Source organism: Gracilinanus agilis, chromosome 4, assembly GCF_016433145.1.
Source record: "Gracilinanus agilis isolate LMUSP501 chromosome 4, AgileGrace, whole genome shotgun sequence".
Taxonomy (NCBI): Eukaryota; Metazoa; Chordata; class Mammalia; order Didelphimorphia; family Didelphidae; genus Gracilinanus; species Gracilinanus agilis.
Genome location: NC_058133.1, coordinates 309,687,359 through 309,705,989, shown reverse-complemented (window position 1 = coordinate 309,705,989; position 18,631 = coordinate 309,687,359). Strand labels below are relative to the sequence as shown.

Sequence of the window (18,631 nt, the reverse complement as noted above, 5' to 3'; positions counted from 1 at the left end):
ATCCACAGATGAATTCTAAAGCATAACATTGATACTTTAACTATCCTGTTTGGAAACCTTCAAAAGTTTCCAAATGGTTACCAAAATATAAATTACTGAGATTACCATACTCAAATCCTTCCACAATCTGACAAGCATTTTCATTCACAAATATTTATAATGTAGTCTTCACTTGTCATGGCAATGTTCACTGAACATAACTTGCCATTTCCTAAATATACATGCTTCATTATGAGCTTCCCTATACCTAAAATGCTCTCCTTTCTCCAACTTGACCTTTTTAAATGCTACCTATTCTTCAAAGGTACAGCTGAGAGACTAGACTATAAAGGCTTTCATCCAATTTAACCACTGGTCTCAGATTTCCCACCTTGCAGCTCAGAGCCAGAAAACACACTCCATACACAATAGCTGTACACACACACACTCATGCACATATATCTACTACCATAAAGCAGAAGCACCAGTAGCATACCAAGGGGAGAGACTTCACAAAGATATTCTAGAACACCAAACTATATTTTGTACTCAAGCAGATTAAATCTACTCATGTTATAGTGCTTAAATTCTGCCAAAAAAAAAATCATACCATATTCATCTGTTTCTACTTTTACTGGGTCTCCTATTCCATTTATGCAGCCTTTCAGCCTTAGGTACAAACTATATTCTTATGCTTTCTTCTCTCAGATGCTCATTTTGCACAGTAGAGAGAAAAGGGTCTGAAAGTCCTAAGAATGCAGCAAAAAGGTAGATGACAAGGCTCAAAAGTCTGAGTTGCTAAGTATGTCAGATACTGGTGCCAGGGGGTCTGCAGGGCACAGAAAGCATAGAAGATGGTAAAGTTTAGAGACTCTTAGGAGCCAGTGCAGAGTAGATGGTTCTCCATGTTACTAGAAAGAAAAGATGTTGATTCCTACCTCATTCAAACCCTATGAGTGGTCAAGCAGCAATGGGGGAGCACAACCTCCCTAATGACAATCTTGGATGGACTCTGGGATGATTTGCGGTTGGGGAAAGGGGATAAAGGAAGAAGGCAAGGAATGAAAACAAAAGGAGAATAACACAAAACTATTCCAAATATTCATACTTCTGTGACCACTCTTTTTCCAGTTAGCTGACTCCTGTGATTTTATATTCCACAATGAAGGCATTATTCAAGGATTTATCCTCATCCTTCCTCTCTTAACTCATTAAAAACTTTCTTCTCTTGAGAATTTCATTCATTCCAAAGGATTCATCTACCACCTTTCTAAGCAGAAGATTCCTACAGCTATATCTGCAGTCTGGACCTCTCTTTCCAACAAGGAGAACCATATTCTCAAGACATTTCTACTTAGATGTACCACTAAACACAAACTCGATGTATCCAAAAAATATTCTTTTTTTTTTTTTTCACTTAAAGCTGCTCTTCCTTCTGAATTTACTATTTTTGTCTGAGTCACTAACATTCATACAGTCTCCATGTTGATAACCTTAGGGGTATTTATAGATAGAATCTGTTCCCCTGCCCTTAGCTCGTCCCAACACTCTGTGGCTGGAGGTCACGTGAACACCCCAAAAAGAAGCCACAGGTTAAAAAGCCCTAAGAATATGGCTCAGAACTAAAGATTACAGATCCTTGTTCAAGAGAAAGGATAAAGGTGTGGGGCGAGACATGCCCACTCTCTCTTTGTTCCCTTGGAGGCAGTCAGACGGGACCATGGCTGAGAGCCAGGTGGTGGTCAGTTAAAGCAGATTCAAACCTTTGAATCTGCTTTCTACTACTTTTAGTGATATACTTTTAGTATATCAAATTCATATACAAAATATCTCTTTGAACCATCCTTAGCTTTCTAGTCTCATTCTCACCACTATACTATGTCACTTGTAGCATAATCCTAAGAGGTTTTCCTGCTTCTTCTTTGTCCCCTTCCTAGCTCAGTCCTTCATACCACAGCCAGAATAATCTCTCAAATTCATAAATATGCCCATGTCATTCCACCATCTGAAAATCTTCTAAGATTTCTCATTAATTCACAAATAAAGTTCAAACTTCTTTTCAAGGCAACAGAGAGACTCCACAATTTGGTACTCCCTGACCTTTTCAGCTTTCTTCCTATTAATCATCTCCATATACTCTACATTCTAGTCTACAGATTATCTGTCCCTTAAATATGCTCCCATTTACTTTACCTTATCCTGGGTTTTCCTTTGCCCTTTTGAGTTCATATCCATCATTTAAAGTTAGTCTCAAATGTCTTTTCTTTCATGAAGTCTTTCCTGATTTTCCAAATCATTAAAGTCCTTCATTTTCAGACTTCATAAAGTACTTTGTTTTAAAACTCCTTAATGAATTTCTTATACAATACTGTATATTATAATCATATAAACTAGAGTATAAGATATAGGATGGTTGAAACAGTTCCTTATTTTAGCTTTATATCTCTTCCGCATTCTGAATATATATCTTAATAAATGTTCAAAGAATGAATAAATCTTCTCTATGGATCCTTTCCCAATCACCTCAGCATAAAGCATTATCTCTCTTTCTTCTCTAAATTCATATAGCACTTTGTTTTTACCTCAAATTATTTATCACCTATTGCCTTGGTTTTGTTTGCAAATCTTACCTCGCCTACAAGATTGTATGTACCTCCTTTGGAATAAAAGCAATAGCTTATTTTTCTTACCTCCTCCATCTCTAGCCCATCATGCCTACCTAACATAAAATCCTGAATAGGCACTGGGTAGACAATTGTAAATTTAACAACTATTTATGTATTTAGACTATTACTTCTAAGTAATAGTTCTTAAAAATTCTTATGCATAAGAATCCTTTATTCTCTTTTCTAAAAATAATAAAGTGTTTTACCTTTTCAGCTGAAATGGGTTTTGAAGGTTTTTCTGGCTCCTTTTCTTTTTTTTTCTCTTCCTTCTTTTTCTCCTTTTCTTTCTAAAAAAAAGGCAGGGAAAGAGACGTTGATGGTAAATTATTGAAATAAAACACATGGTCTATTTAGAAATAGTCAATGTTTCAGCTTGTTTTCCTTAACTGTATTTCTCTGTTACTAGAAAAGGTCCTATTAGAAGGAGAGGTTGGGAGAGGTGCCAGGTCACAGGGAAGTGAGATATGAAAGAAAAAAGCAAAGATAACCTATCAGTCCAAATAAGTGAATTATGAGTATTATTTTAATAATAACATGCCTCACACTTTGAGAATTATGTCTTGAATCATTAGTGTCCATAAAAATATTATTAGTTAAGAAAAGAAAATGGCCAAGAGGTAATATGAAAAGAGCAGTAGTTTTGTAGCTGAAATACCTTTTATGAATTCTACTTCTGCCACAAACTAGCTACAAAATTTTGGTCAAATTACTTACCACCTTTGAGCTCCATTTTCCCCATCTGTAAAATATGGGTAATAATATCTGCAACACTTTTGTGTGAGTTGTTAGCAGGAAAATAATTTTAATTACATAGCGATACATAAATAAGCCATTATGATATACATGCTTCGAAGATTCTCTAAATCAAAAAAGCAACAAAATACTTAAGCAACAAATAAATACTATGTTTATGAAAGTATTTCTTTCTATTATTTGAAAGCAGATATTCAAGCAATATAAAGCAAAGAAATGCATCTAGCAAAAAGGAAAAGGATAAAGTAAGCCAAGTTTGTCTATGTTTTACTTCATAAACAACACCTTTCCTCTAATTCCTTAAAGTATCTTTAGGCTGAATTAGGCTAAAACAGGAAGGAACAAATATGGATTTAGCAAGAATAAAAGAAATAAATATAGCAAAGGAAAAAATCCACTATTTTTGTATTGGAAGAAATAAAACTATCTAAAAGATACTTCAAAACAGTATTCTTTCGGTGTATTGTCTCATAGGTGGAAGAGTGGTAAGGGTGGGCAATGGGGGTCAAGTGACTTGCCCAGGGTCACACAGCTGGGAAGTGGCTGAGGCCGGATTTGAACCTAAGACCTCCTGTCTCTAGGCCTGACTCTCAATCCACTGAGCTACCCAGCTGCCCCTAAAACAGTATTCTTTTAAAATATACTATAAAGACAATATTCTATGGTTAAAATGACAAATAAAACATGCATAGTTCCCTACTCTGTTCTAAAAGTTCCTCTGTAGGCCAATTGTTTGAAAGTTCCCAGTGTATATTTCCACTGTAAGCAATATTACAAATGATTCTTAGGTTCCCAGATTAACTCACAGGAATCTATATGACCCAAATGTTGCTCAACTATAGTACTAATGGAATAAGTCTAAATTCTGGCTTTAGAGATGAGGCAATCTTCCAGAAGTGGTCCTCCAGTTTCTTTTTAGCGTACTATCAAGACATGCATGATATGCATATCTCTCACTGCTTCTCTTTCCAGGCTCTCTGCAGCATTCAATACACCTTTATGCTACTTTAAAGCTCACAACTGAAGCAACCTAAGCCAGCCTATCCTGTCCTATATAATGCCTACTGTTCCAGAATTAAAGAAAAAGAGAAAATAAAACAAATATTCTACTTGATGCCCTCAGGTTTATCAATGTTGTTCCTGAAAGAGGGGGACCAGCAATAAATATAAAACTTTAGATGTGACTGGACATTGTTATGAGGAAGATTACTTAAGTTATCATTTAGGAGACTTAACAGGAAGGGCTGGAGAATTCCACATGGAATGGGGAAGCAGGAAGTGGCTTGCTCTCTCTCTGAGAAAGACTCCATGGTGGTTGGGACAAGCTGTAACTGACCCTGGGGGACCTCAGAGCTAGTGGAGTTGCACCCCGATTCCCTGGGATCCTGGAGAGTGGTGAAGATTGAAAGCAGAGGACATCAATCCTGTAAGACAGCACTGAGTAGGGAAGTGGCCTGTGATCTAGTGGACAGCTTACAGACTTCAATCCCTACCTGGCTACATCAGTTCTGGAGGAGTTGGTTCCTGGCATCCTGTAACATCCCTGGAAGAGTTGTGACATCCCAAGTTCAAGCCCTCTTCCCCAGGTCCTTAGCCAAGCTGTCAAAGCCTGGCAGAAGCCAGGTTGGCTAGGGATCTTACCCTTTTGACTCCAGTCCTGGATTGTTAGCCATAGTTTACCTAATCCCCTTTCCAATCCCCTCATATCATTATTAAACTGATTCCCTGTGTGTTTTTAGTAAGTTTAGGTCCTCATTGTATGTATGTATTAATCTGTATTTATTCCAAGCTGGGTGGGGCTGAGTGACAGTTGGTCAGGCTTAACTGTCATTTCAGGCAATGGTCTTTCCCTTGTAGTTAAACCTGGTTCCCTGGTTTGTAAAGTCTTTCCCACTGTCCCTTCCTGTCTCCTATCCACCCCACAGAGCCCATATTTAATATTTAAGGCACCTTCCCCGGTTTTTCCCATTATAACATGGGCAGAGGATGGCTATTTGTTGCTCCAGTTGTGTACCTGATGCCCCTCAATTCAGGCTAAGTGACAATTCCTTTTGCTTCTGGAGACATTTATCAACAGGTCTAGCCATATGCCTTCAGTAAAAACAGAAATGGAAGCTGCAGTGTGGATTTCACTGGTATAAAACAGGGAACTGCAGGGAGGAAAAAGCCTCCTCAGAGTATTGTCTAGGGTAGAGATCAAACACGCAGCTTGTTGCCTGCAACATGGGTTGGGGCGAGATTAAAATGTAACTTGGAAATATTTAACAACACAAATAAAAATATGAGAGAACATAGGTAATACCAATATGTAGTTATTAAGTCAGTATGTGGTCTGCACAGATCCTTACTTGCAGTTTAATGGCCTCCCTTTCTATGAGTTGCCACCAATGGCTTAGAGCACTGAGGTTAGGGTCTTCTTTAAACACTTATAAATAATGTGTCCGGAAACAACACTTGATCATGAGTCTTCCTGGCTTCAAGGTTGGCTTTCCTACCTCCATAATAATAATAATAACAATAGTTAACATTTATATAGTGCTTACTATGTGTCAGACACTGTGCTAAGAAATTTACAATTACTATCTCATTTGATCTTTACAACAACCCTGAGAGCTAGGTGCTGTTATTATCCTCACTTACAGATAAGGAAACTGAATCAAATAGGATTTAAGTGATTTATTCAGTCACATTGCTAGTAAGTATATGAGACTAGATTACCCAATGCTGCCTCTCCTGCAGTCCTCTGATTTACCAGTGACAAAAGTAACTATTAGATTTTCAGTTGATGACCTCAGGTTTGTCTCTTTTATTATACAGATTACTGTCTAGTCAAATGTCCCCACTTTTGAAGCAGACTTTTTTAACCCAAAAGCAAGAATTTTTTATTTATTTCTATCAAATTGCATCTTATTTAGATTAGAATTGTTATAAAGATCTTTCTGAATCCTTATTTAGTCATATTGTTAACTATCCTTTCTTGGCTTTATTTCCTCTGCAGATTTACTGAGCAGTCAACCTACAAATTTCTCCAAATCATTAATAAAATGTTAAACAGTACAGGGGCCTGGCACAGATAGATGGGGCTTTTCATTTCAGGGTTCTTTCAGACTGACATGAAACTATCAATAACAACTTTGCTGAGTCCACTATTCATTGGATTTAAACTACAAATCTGTAACATTATCTAACCCATACCATTTCCATCTTATTCCCAAAAAAGCCAAAGAGACTTTGGCAAATATTTTGCTAAAATAAACCTGTATCTGTAGTTTTTCTTTTTTTATCAATCAAAAAAATCTATTCAAAATGGAAATGATAGTAATCTAATACCACTTGTCCTTGATGAAGTCACACTATCACAATTACCACTTCCTTTTCTAGGTGCTCACCTTAACATTATATGTATTCTAGAATTTCTCCAGGTCACAGAATTTTTGCAAGTCAAGTTTACTGGTCTATAATTTGAAAACTATTCTCTTCTCCTTTTTGAAAATTCAGACACTATCACTGCTTCAAACCAATGGCACTTCTATACTCCATGATTTTATAAAAATTGTTGATGGTAAATAGTACGAAAGGAGGAAAAGAGGAATTGAAGAAGGAAGAAAAGGAGAGAGGAAGGAAAGAAAGAAAGAAAGAAGGAAGGGAAGGGACATGAAGATAGAGTATGTATAGAATAGCAAGGTTTTCACCAAATAAAACTGACCCTCCCAAAACAAAGAAGTTTTGTTTTATTTTGGGTTTTTTTGGAATATCAGGGTCATATAGTATAATAGTAAAATGGAAAATTCAAGGAGCATGGAGAAAATATTTCTTGATTTGAAATGAGAAGTACATGCTACATGGCCAGGTAGGTTCTTGCTAGGAATGTGCCCCCAAGAGTAGTTCTCTTAACCTTTTTTCCTCCCCATAGCTTCTCTCTTTTCTCTACTTCTGAACCCATAGATTTTTCAACAAAAACTATGTTGTTTTTTTTCATATGGGTCCAGTAATAATAGGGACTCTACAGGTGGGACATGATATTTTTTTTGTGCGTGTGCAAAGGTTATTTTTCCAAATTCTATACATCAATCAACAGTATTTATTTAACACCACCTATTTCTAGCACTCCCTAAGGATGCTGGGTAGTATGCTAGGTGCTAGAGATATAAATACAATAGAGTATTCCCTACTCATCATTAGTTTATATACTAATTTATTTGTATAGGTGGGTATGTGTGTATGTACACATACATAAGCCAGTATTACCTTAATAGCTATTTTAAAACATTTAACTTCAAAAAGATTAGAAAATAACTGCAACTAATTTATCAAAATTTCTGGATTACTTTTGTAATACTAAAACTCTTTACAAAAAAACAAAAATATTTCTCATTCCATTCTATATTTTTAATACTTTTAACATTTACATTCACATAATATATATATATATACACACACACATTTAAATATTTTACTCCCATAGTTTGCATTAATGTAAAATCTTAAATTTGACTCAGTAGCATTTTCTTAATAATAAAGACACTTTAATATTTCCCTCCAATATTTATAGCTATGAAATCCTGAAGAGAAATGTTAAAAAGTTAATTTACACAACTCACTAAAAACATGTGAATTCAACAACAGTTATATGGAAATGCCTAAAAATGAGAGGCAATAAGAATACAAAATAATAGGTTATTTAAAGGAATGGATTAAAAAGGTAACTGGATTAAAGGTATGGATCTTTTGACTCTACAGGCCCACATGGAGATAAAGTCTAGAAAATAGATTGGAGATAAAGTCTAGAAAATAGATATATTTTGCACTGTAATTTTGGAATCTCAGAGAAATAAAATCAAATAGGTTTTTATCCTACCCAAAATATAGCACACAATAAATTGGGGATCGGGTGGGGGGGGCACTTACAAGTAGGTGTTTTAAAATGCAATGTGTTTTTTACAAAATTAGATACCTCCAATTTGGTTTTCTCAGCAGCAGCTTGCAGAGGAGAGGATACCAAAGGCTGAAGAACATCAGAAGAGGAAATCTGTATAAAGTAGATGAAAAAGATAAAAGGAAAGGAAGGAAGGTGATCAGAACTGACAGAGAAAGCAAAGAAATACAATTTCATGTATTTCTAAGAAACAGAAGCACTTTCAGTCAAGTTAACAAAGGAAGAACAAAGCAACAAAGAAAAAGGCATAATATTAGTCTTTCACATTTTCCTAGTAGCTTTTCTAAAAGTAACAGGATCTATCAAAGAAAAGTGTATGATTTATAATAAAATTCACTGGGATATAATTAAAAAGGTACTTGGATAAGATTATACTACAAATATGAGAAAAGTAATTAGGTTTCTTTCAGGGTTCTGTCTTAACCAACCCAACTTCTAAAATATTAATGTACTGAAGTATGAAGGCACATTGTCCCATGTGGCAAGGGAGAAATACTTTTTGTTTTCATTCAAGGTAATGTTTTTAAGAATGAGAAGTAAAAAAAAAATCTGAAATGGTAAAAGATTTATTTATAATTTTAATCAACTATTTAAAAAAACAGGAGGGAAAAACATAGAAAAAGTGGGTTAATATAAAATAACATCTGAGCAGTCGAGAGCCAGACTTATTATAAAGCAATTTATATACCTCCTTCCCTGAGATCAGCATGTACAACCACTATTTCCAGAGCCATACTCACTGAATTACCCAAAGGCATTATGAGACAGTTATATACGCAACAGAGGCAATTTACACATGAAAATGGGTTTCATCTAAAAGCATTTTCACACATCTTCCCACCCAATTTCTACATGCGTAGTTGATCACTTTAATGGAAGCATTATCTTCCTGCTCTCTTTACTGCCAAAATGTAACTGAAATACGTTTACAAAATGTGTAGTAGATCTTCAGAGCCATAAAACTGACATCTCTATGCTGCCCTATCATATCAATAGTGCCTACAAGGAATTTTTAAAAATAAATGGTGCTATTACAGATAGGTCATTATGTAGTGTCAAAATAACATTACTTAAATGACAAGTACTCAGCCAATCCTCCTGTTATTATGTTAGCATTGGCATTAATTCTGAAACCATAACTAAAGACAATAGACTTCAGAAGGTCTTTTTATTCCCTGTAGATTATTACATACTCATATAAGAACAAGTCTTAATGGCCTTGCTTTGATCATCCAAACGGGTTATGTTATGTCTACTAAAAGAAATTATGTTTAGGAAAAATACAAAACAAAAAATTCTGGACTTTGTACAGGAAAATCAAGTTATGCTTGAAACTACAACTTCAACTGACTGGTTTATCCTAACCAGGACTTCTCTCTTACCATTTCCCATACAAAGCATATTAAAGCTAGAAGGATATGTAATAAGATCATCTCAGATTTGAGTTTTGTTTTTGTTTTTTTTTTTTAAGTAAAAAGAAGGAATTATAGCAGATCTGAATGCAATTCTGTCTCTGACAATTAGCTACCAACGTGTTACTATAAGGTTCCTTTTCTATAAAATGAGAATAAGAATACTCCAGTGAGAAATAAGTGAGACGTTTCATTATGCTTTTGTAATCCAATAATTATAAAATACCAGCTGTAATTATTGTATTATTGATAAAAACTGATCTAGAAATTAAGTAGAACTTCCATAGAGGAGAGAGAAAAGAAAACATAGAAGTCTACCAACCAACAAAAAAAAATATGAATATCACAAAAACAAAATGCAGTTTCATTTTAGTTGGGCTTTATTTTGTTCCTATTTGCAAAATAAAGTAAATACAAAATGTTCCATTCCATATTTTTTTAGTTTTAAAACAACCAAACTAAAACTTATTCAATGAATCTAAGTAACAAAACAAAACATACTTTAGTTTTGCATTATTTAAAAGAGATATACAAAGGAAAAATAGAAGAGGAAAGATAGTAAACTAAAGGGAAATAGTGAAATAAGAGAAAAAGATCTATGAGGACTGAAAGGATGAAAAGGGAAAGAAGAATTTGGCAGGAAAGAGAAAAGATGAGGAGAGAACCACAGAAAGCAGCTCAGAATTATCAGTTACTCCTATATTTTTTAAGTATATGAGAATTGCAATAGTTCTGAAACTTCTTTTGCAGTATGAAATTTCTTAACTTTTACTTTTAAATTTATACTCAAACCTTTCAACAGACTTTTGACTTTTAAAAAAGTTGTATCAACTTCTTGTTTTTAAGTCATCTAGATTTCCTTCTTTGTTTCTCTCTCTCTCTCTCTTTCCTTCCAGAGAGACCTCCCTAAGTTCAACTTTTTTACAGACTCCTGAAATTCTACTCTTGAGGGAAAATAGGAGGCTAGCAAATTATTTTGGAATATTAGTGGTGTAAGTCAATTGTCAATTAAGACTAAAAGTACTCATAATTATAAACTATTAGACTATCTTGTAGGGGGAAATAATGTACAGGCTTTTGATTTTTAATTACATCTACATTGGCCTGAAGATTACACTTGGAAACAACATTAATTTTATTCAAGATATTTGTTTGTGTAACCCCACTCCCACCATCAAATGCTTAGTAGGATCCTAGGGGTAATATTGGGAGAAGGGAGAAGATAAGCTAACAAATTAAAACAGGAGAAAAATTCAAGTCATCAGAAGCTGAGAAACTTGGAACTCAAAAGAACACTGGAGATAAGCTTTTATGAACAAATTTATTAAATATTTATTAAATGTTTACCATATACAAATCATTATTAGCATCAAGGAGATAGGAATACAAAAATCAGACATTATGCCATCTGTATCCTCATAGAACTTACAATCTATGGTAGAAAAGCACTATACACTATTAACTGTAAGGAATTAAACTAAGGGTTTGACTAAATACGTGAGAATTCTAATATAATATGGTGGTTGCCAATTTAAAATATTATAAGTTCAAGTCAAAATGACTTTTAAAAGCTTTTATTTATAAAAGGGTGGAAAGAGTGAAAGTTGAGAAATACAAAGAGGGTAGAGAAGATGTCTACCCTATCACACTAAATACTGCTCTGCAGGGCTTGTTAAACCCTCAACAGGAGGACCCAGAGTTCTACCCACAGGGCCTCCTCCAAGAAGGGAGAGACTCTCCAAAACTAATCTCTTTTCAGACACCAGGAAAGGAAGGCCAGCTACTCAGTCACCCAAGAGGCAGTCCAAGTCCCAAGTTACTTCCAAGAAGCAAGTCACCAGTCGAAGACAGACTACTGAAGAGATGACCAAAGAAGATCAGGACTTTTATAGTCCTTTTCGACCCTTCTCCTCTTCACAGTGTCCAATCACGGCTTCCAAATTGCCTGGCACTGCCCAGGTGGGCAATGTCTGTGAGATTCACACCTTTTATCCTCTGAAGGTGTCAACTCTCATCATAGGATTCACAAGTTTCTGACTGATTAGGTTAAAAGGGTAGAGCTCTCCAAGTAAGTGACTTGTGAATTCTCTTACTTGATGGCTTACAAAGTGTTAAGTAGGGGTGTTTTCAGTTTTATTTGATCATTTTAAAAGTTGCTGATGCTAGAGGAAGAAAGTCTGATTCACACTTCACATAACTTATAACAGTTCAAATATGCCAAGAGAATAAGAGTGGTTCAAATAAAGTTCTATGAAAATTTAGAGGGAGGAGAGATCACTTCTGAGTAATTAGGTCACTGGATCTCATTCCCCCCCCCCCCCCAGAGTTAAACCTAGAGTAATGTCTGTCTGCAACAATAACATTTAAAAAATGATATTGTTTTCCCCTGACAAATTAACATTACATGGCATATAATATTTACCCTCTTATAAATAATCAAACCACTTTTTAGGGCTAATCCCTACTAAAAAGCATCCAGTTTATCAGTTCCACAATACCATAAGTGGTAAAAATATGTTGAAGGTCATAAGATTACAGATCTGAAATGTCCCACAATCTCCATGCTCTGACTTATCCAATCATATCTAGTCTGGCCAACAGTTCTACTCTCTGGCATTAGAAAAATAGGACTTCATGCTTGATTTCACAATAAGCTTTTATAGGCAAGCTTTGGCCTTATCTTGCCTGGATTCGGGCCTCCACAGCTCTTCCTCCCATCCACTCATCTCTTTCAGCTCCCCTTTAGATAGTCTTTCTTCATTTAAATATAAGCTCCCCAAGGACAGGAACAGTATTTCTTTGTATTTGTATCCCATCACTGGCACACAGAAAGTATTTTTAAAATGCCATCTGTCCATCCAACTGTTTATCAATCTATCTATCATTAGAAAGGACTTTAAAGTTCTGTGATTCTGTTAAAATTGAGGAGGTCCTAGGTTCAAATCCAGTCTCAGACACTTCCCAGCTGTGTGATCCTGGGCAAGTCACTTGACCCCCATTGCCCACCCTTACCACTCTTCTACCTAGGAGCCAATACACAGAAGTTAAGGGTTTAAATAAATGAATGAATGAATGAATGAACAAACAGACAGACAGACAAATAAATAAATAAACAAATAAACAAATAAACAAACAAAAGAATGAATGAAAGGTTGATTGAGTCAACAACTATAGAGTAGCTTTGAGATTTCCTGTACTTGATTCAAATAGGGAAAGTTGCAAAGTGTACCTGCTCCAGTACACTGTAATTTTAAGGCATTAAAAAAAGGGTTTGGTTTTTTTTTTAATCCTAAATTATCCATTTGGCTGTGGTTGTTTGTCATAATAAAGCACCAAATAAAGAGAATATCCTTTTAAAAATTACAATGTTATAAAACATCTAATCATTCTTTCATTCCAAAAGCCTCTTTATTTTCAAGAACATTAAATAGCCTCACCCAATCATGACTTAAGTGAAATTAATCCTCAACTGTCCTATTAGTCATCATTTAAAAATGTTAGATTTTCAAGTGAATGAGTATGTAATCTTATTGTCAACTGTTCTATAAGAAGTATGTCTCATTCTTGTACCCATTTTTATTAAAAGTTTAAAAATAAAGAACCTGTTTTTTCTTTGAATTACTAACTATAAGGCAGAGGTCTTACTGCATATTATAATAAAATAAATTAAACATTTATGGTTGCACAACTTTAATGATACTCAATTAAAAGTCAATTGATTTTTAAAATGATTTCTTATGAAACAAAAGGAACAGAATTCAACTAACTACTGTGTGCAACCAACCAAAGTGAATACTCAAATATATGTTTGAGAAAATTTGTTTTCAGGAGTTAAGAGGCAATGTGAAAGGAATCTAAAGCAAATAATGTGTATAAATCTTTGAAATAGTAGCAGTATATGTGCACTAGTTCAGGCTTTAGCTCATCTCAGAGGTTTTCTCACTGTCCTTCACTATCAAGTAAGAAAATAAAGGGCAGAAATTTTCTAAGGATTTTACCTAGTTTGCTCAATTATTTTTTCCACAAATATTTATTACCTGTTACCTATACATTGGATATTATCTATGCACTGTGGGGAAAAAGGAAGAGAAACAAAAATCACAGGACACTTCTACCCTATCAAGTTACTCTCTTATTCCGTCTCATTCTCTCCTCCACTTTTATTTCAAGCTTCTATGAACTCTCTCCATCCACAGCTTCCAAGGCGCCATATGTGCCTTGTACAGTCAGTGCAACAGAGACCTAAAAAGCCCAGAAATCACCACCATTAACATTTGATTTTCTTACCACATAGAAATATCTGACAGCCAACTGCAGTGTCTATGCATATTTTTAAAGTATCATTGATGAAAACATGAGAAGAAAATAGGAAGACTTCCAGAAATGATTTTATACAGTCCATACTTTCAAAATGTTAAAAGTGTGTGAACACAAATTCACCTGGCCCACTATATCTAGTCAGTTCCAACTATATTTCACATTGTACTATACTCCTATTCTTACCATCCACCTGGCTCATCCAGCTCTGTGCTAGCCCTGCCCTTATCCCTCTTTTCGCCTCTTGCTCTAAGGAGTCAAAAAATCAATATTAATATTGCCATTACTACTGGAAAACATAGGATGCTCAATAACTTTATGGCTCTATTCACCATACTGATGATTAAAAACAGCTTTCCCTAGCCACCACTCCCCATATGAACTGTCTCCTATTAAACATAAAATCCATAAGGGCAGGGATTGTTTGGTTTTGTTTTTTTTTTCTTTTAAAACCCATACCTTCTGTCTCAGCATTGATACTAAGTATCAGTTCCAAGGCAGAAGAGAGGTAGGTGCTAGGCAACTGGGGTTATGTGACTTGCCCAGGGTCACATATCTAGGAAGTATCTGAGGTCACATTTGAACCCAGGACCTCCTGCCTCCAGGCCTAACTCTCTATCCACTAAAACATCTAGCTACTCCTAGGGATTGTATTGCTTCCCTATTGTTATCCCTAAAGCATATCATCTATAGCAAGCACTTAAATACTTGTACAACTGACAAAGATATTATGAAATGGTATTTGTAGATCAAACTTCAACTTTAAACACTTCCCTCTAACATAGTGCCGTTATTCTAAATATTTAAACCATACAAGTCTATGGTAGACATAATCACAGATATTCTAAGCAACAATAAGTCAGGCATAGGGTAAATATGCTGGGTAGCTCAGTGGACTGAGAGTCAGGCCTAGAGACGGGAGGTCCTAGGTTCAAATCCGGCCTCAGACACTTCCCAGCTGTGTGACCCTGTGCAAGTCACTTGACCCCCATTGCCTACCCTTACCACTTTTCTGCCTTGGAGCCAATACACAGTATTGATTCTAAGACGGAAGGTAAGGGTTTAAAAAAAAAAAAAAGAAGTCAGGAATAAAAGACGGGGAAACAGTTATCAAAGTTATTTGCCAGTGTTATGTTCTGTACAAAGTATAAACAGAAGAGGAATTTCAATCTAGCCTCTATCCAGTTAACAAAGTGATTTTCCTAATATGTATCTCTGATTAGTAAATTCCAGCAGTTTCCCCTTATCTGTGGAGTGAAGGGAATCATCATTTGGCATTTAAAATCCCTCACAACCAGGCTCCAATCTACCTTCCTAAACTGTTGTGACCAGATTTTAGCCAATAAAGAATGAGGCCATTTCCCCAAGATTACATTGTTTATTAATGAGAGCAAGTAAGTCTGTTAACAAGGAACAGATCACCAGTCTATTCTGTAAAAGATGCTCAAGCCAAGCTGACTTTCACTTTCATAGGAAATTGTATTTTTTCTAACTGGCCCCACAGTTTGTCCTTTGGACCTCCCCTAGGAGTCCCCAATGGTGGATATTTCCAAAGAGTAGGTGGATGTACAGACCTCAGCTTCTCCCTAATTATTTCATCACAAAGGAAGTGGGTCTTTGCCCAAATAAGGAAAACATCAACACACCCTACTTATCATCTCAAACTAGCAGTGACCTTAAGAAGCAGCTGAACTTGCTAAAAACTGCCAAAAAGAATAATTTAGCATCAACTATACTAAAAGTAAAATCATTATGTATGGCAGACCTTCTCCAAAATTTAAATGAACAATACTATACAACTTAATCCAACACATCGATGCAATTGGCCACTTGGAGGAACATTTACAGCTAAATACCTCCTAGTGGGTCCATCTGAATACAGTTCAACTCAAAATCAGATATTCCAAAGAAGCAATACTGAGACTATTTTATGACCCAGACAGTCAACTGGTAACACCTGCCCTTAACATTTTTTCAGTCCAAAATAGCCTCTTTCATGCTTTATGTTCCAGAAATATAAGGTCTCAATGGTATTTTTCCAGGTGCTTGAGCAAATTCAAAGCTGCTACTTGAAAAAAAAAATATTTTGGCCTGACTTCAAGCCATCTCCAGATGGAAGTTCAATGGTCTTATCTAGAACAAAATAAAAATCAGGCAACTGAATTTTAACAAAACAATCTTACCTCTTCCTTCCACAAATCTAATATCTGAAGCATATGATTTGGAATACAAAACCAAGTACTATGTAAGTAATATTCTACTATGTGCCAGGTACCTTATAAGTGCTAGAAACAGTCACTGCCCTCAAGTCACACAGTCTAAAGGGGGAAACAGGGAGCAAAAAAAAAAAAAAAAAAAAAAAAAAAAAAAGTACAAATGAGCTACGTACAGGATAAACAGGAAGTAAATAAGAGATGGAAGGCACTAGATTTAAGAGCTTATTGGAAAGCCCTCCAGTAGAAGATGGGATTTCAGAAGCCAGAGATTCCAAGAAGCAGAAATGATGAGAGAGAGTATTCCAGGTATGAGAATAGCCAGAGAAAATACCCAGAACCAAGAGATGGAGTGTCTCATTTATAGAGCAGAAAAAGATAAGTGTCTTTGGACTGAAGAGTACCTGGCAGCAAGTAAGGTAAGAAAGGGGTAAGTCACAACAATCAACAAACATCCTATTCAAAACAGCAAGTTTTTAAACAAAAATCCTATCCTTTTCATTCATTCGTTCAATCAGCATTTACTGAGTACCTCTTCCACTTAAAGAACTTTTGGACACAAACAGGAAAAAATATAGTTCCTGACCTTGTGAAAATTATAATTTAGTTTTGCCTGATGACCTGATTCTCCAACTCTCCTTCCCAGTCGTCTTATCCTCCTATCTTAATTCACCCTTCACAAAATTCCCAATCATTTGAACAGTTGTCACTAACACTATATGTTTTGGTTTTTTGTTTTTTAAACCCTTACCTTCTGTCTTAGAACCAATACTATATATTGGCTCCAAGGCAGAAGAGTGGTAAGGGCTAGGCAATGGGAGTTAAGTGACTTGCCCACGGTCACACAGATACGAAGTGTCTGAGACCAGATTTGAATCCAGTCTTTGGGTCTGGCCTTCACTGAACCACCCAGCTGCCCCCACTATATGTTTTTAATTCACATCAGAAGCACTGCATTTAAATTATAATTCTAACACCAGGACTCTAACAATGTGCTGTACTTCTGAGATCATAGTACAACAGAAAGGATACTACATCTGCAGTCTGAGGAAATGTTTTCAGTTCCTATCTCTGACTGTATGACTTTAGGTAGGTTAACTTAATTTCGGTTAAGTCTCAGTTTCTCCATCTGGAAAATAAGGGAATTGGACTAAATAACCTCTGAAATTCTATTACTATCCTCACCAAACTCTTCAATTAGCACTTCAAGGAGCTTTATGTCTTTTTTCTTCCTTCATAGTGTAGTGTGTCTACCTAGGGCTAATGAATCCCTGGAGATAAGGGTCACCCCACCCCCAAGGCTAAAATCCCTCTTTAGAACCCTAAGCCTGGAATGATTCAGATAAGGCATTAATTCTATACAAGTTAGTTTTCAAGAATAAGAAATTAAACACATGACCATATTCCATTTATAGGACAAATATTGTCCTAATACCTAAATCAGGGAAGGATAAAGCAAAAGAGAACCACACACCAATGTCAATAATTAGTAATGATTCAGGAAAGGCCTGAAAAAAGTGGTAAACTTAGAAACTGGAGCCCTTAGTAAATGGCCAATAGACTCAGAAAAGATGGCAGACAGTTGTTTACAAAAACATTCTATTAACTAACGATGCTTTAAGTAGGTCTCAGGACTTCTACAAAAATATACACTCACAAAAATACTTCCATATGCTGGCTTCCCCACAGGATGTAAGTTCCTTGTGGGCAAGCACTGATTCACTTTGTTTTTACAACTCAGGGACCTACAGATTAGTGGCTGGCATAGTATAAGGTTATAATAACTGCTTGCTGATTGAATAATTAAGAATTATAGAAATTTAGCAGCTCCATCAAAACACAATTTCACAAATTTACACATCAATATCATAATCTTCACAGAAAATAACTTTAAACCACTAACCTCTAAAAGCGCCCCTTTACCCTGACCTTTTCCCACTTGACCATACAAGACCACTTGACTTTAAATGACGACTTTAAAGGGAAAAAAAAGTTCTGCATTAGTAAATTCAGATTTTACTGAAGTGACAAAACAAATACAATTTGCTAACACAATAAGGTTTAGGCTAAATTTCTAACTGAACTTCAAAAACCCACTTCTGGCCATTAAGTTTCTTTGTCTCTCTCTTTTTATTGCAAAAACAATCTAGCTGTTAACTGAGAACATGGGACTCCCAAATCTAGGACAGAGAAGTCCCTGAATACAGTCTTTGGCCTATATTACTTAAATTGTATTTTCCCCTCACTTTCAAAAATATGCTTTCCAGAAGTAAATGATCATTCTGAACTCCAAGTATGACAGGTTATAAGGGCCCCAATATAGCCTTTAATATTTTTATTAGAGCTTGGTGATGC

General features: G+C 35.5%; 1 protein-coding gene across 2 annotated transcripts in view; it reads right to left on the bottom strand.

Annotated features, from left to right (window-relative positions):
- The window catches only part of SMAP1 (small ArfGAP 1), a 249,405-nt gene that overhangs the window by 64,947 nt on the left and 165,827 nt on the right, over positions 1 to 18,631 (bottom strand). The window contains exons 5-6 of one of the 2 annotated variants that reach the window (XM_044676039.1): positions 8,353 to 8,427; positions 2,852 to 2,932 (exon numbers count right to left, since the gene is read on the bottom strand). In XM_044676039.1, coding sequence (XP_044531974.1) covers positions 2,852 to 2,932; positions 8,353 to 8,427 — 156 coding nt within the window. The remainder of the gene's footprint in view (positions 1 to 2,851; positions 2,933 to 8,352; positions 8,428 to 18,631) is intronic. The other variant, XM_044676040.1, reaches the window with a different exon arrangement.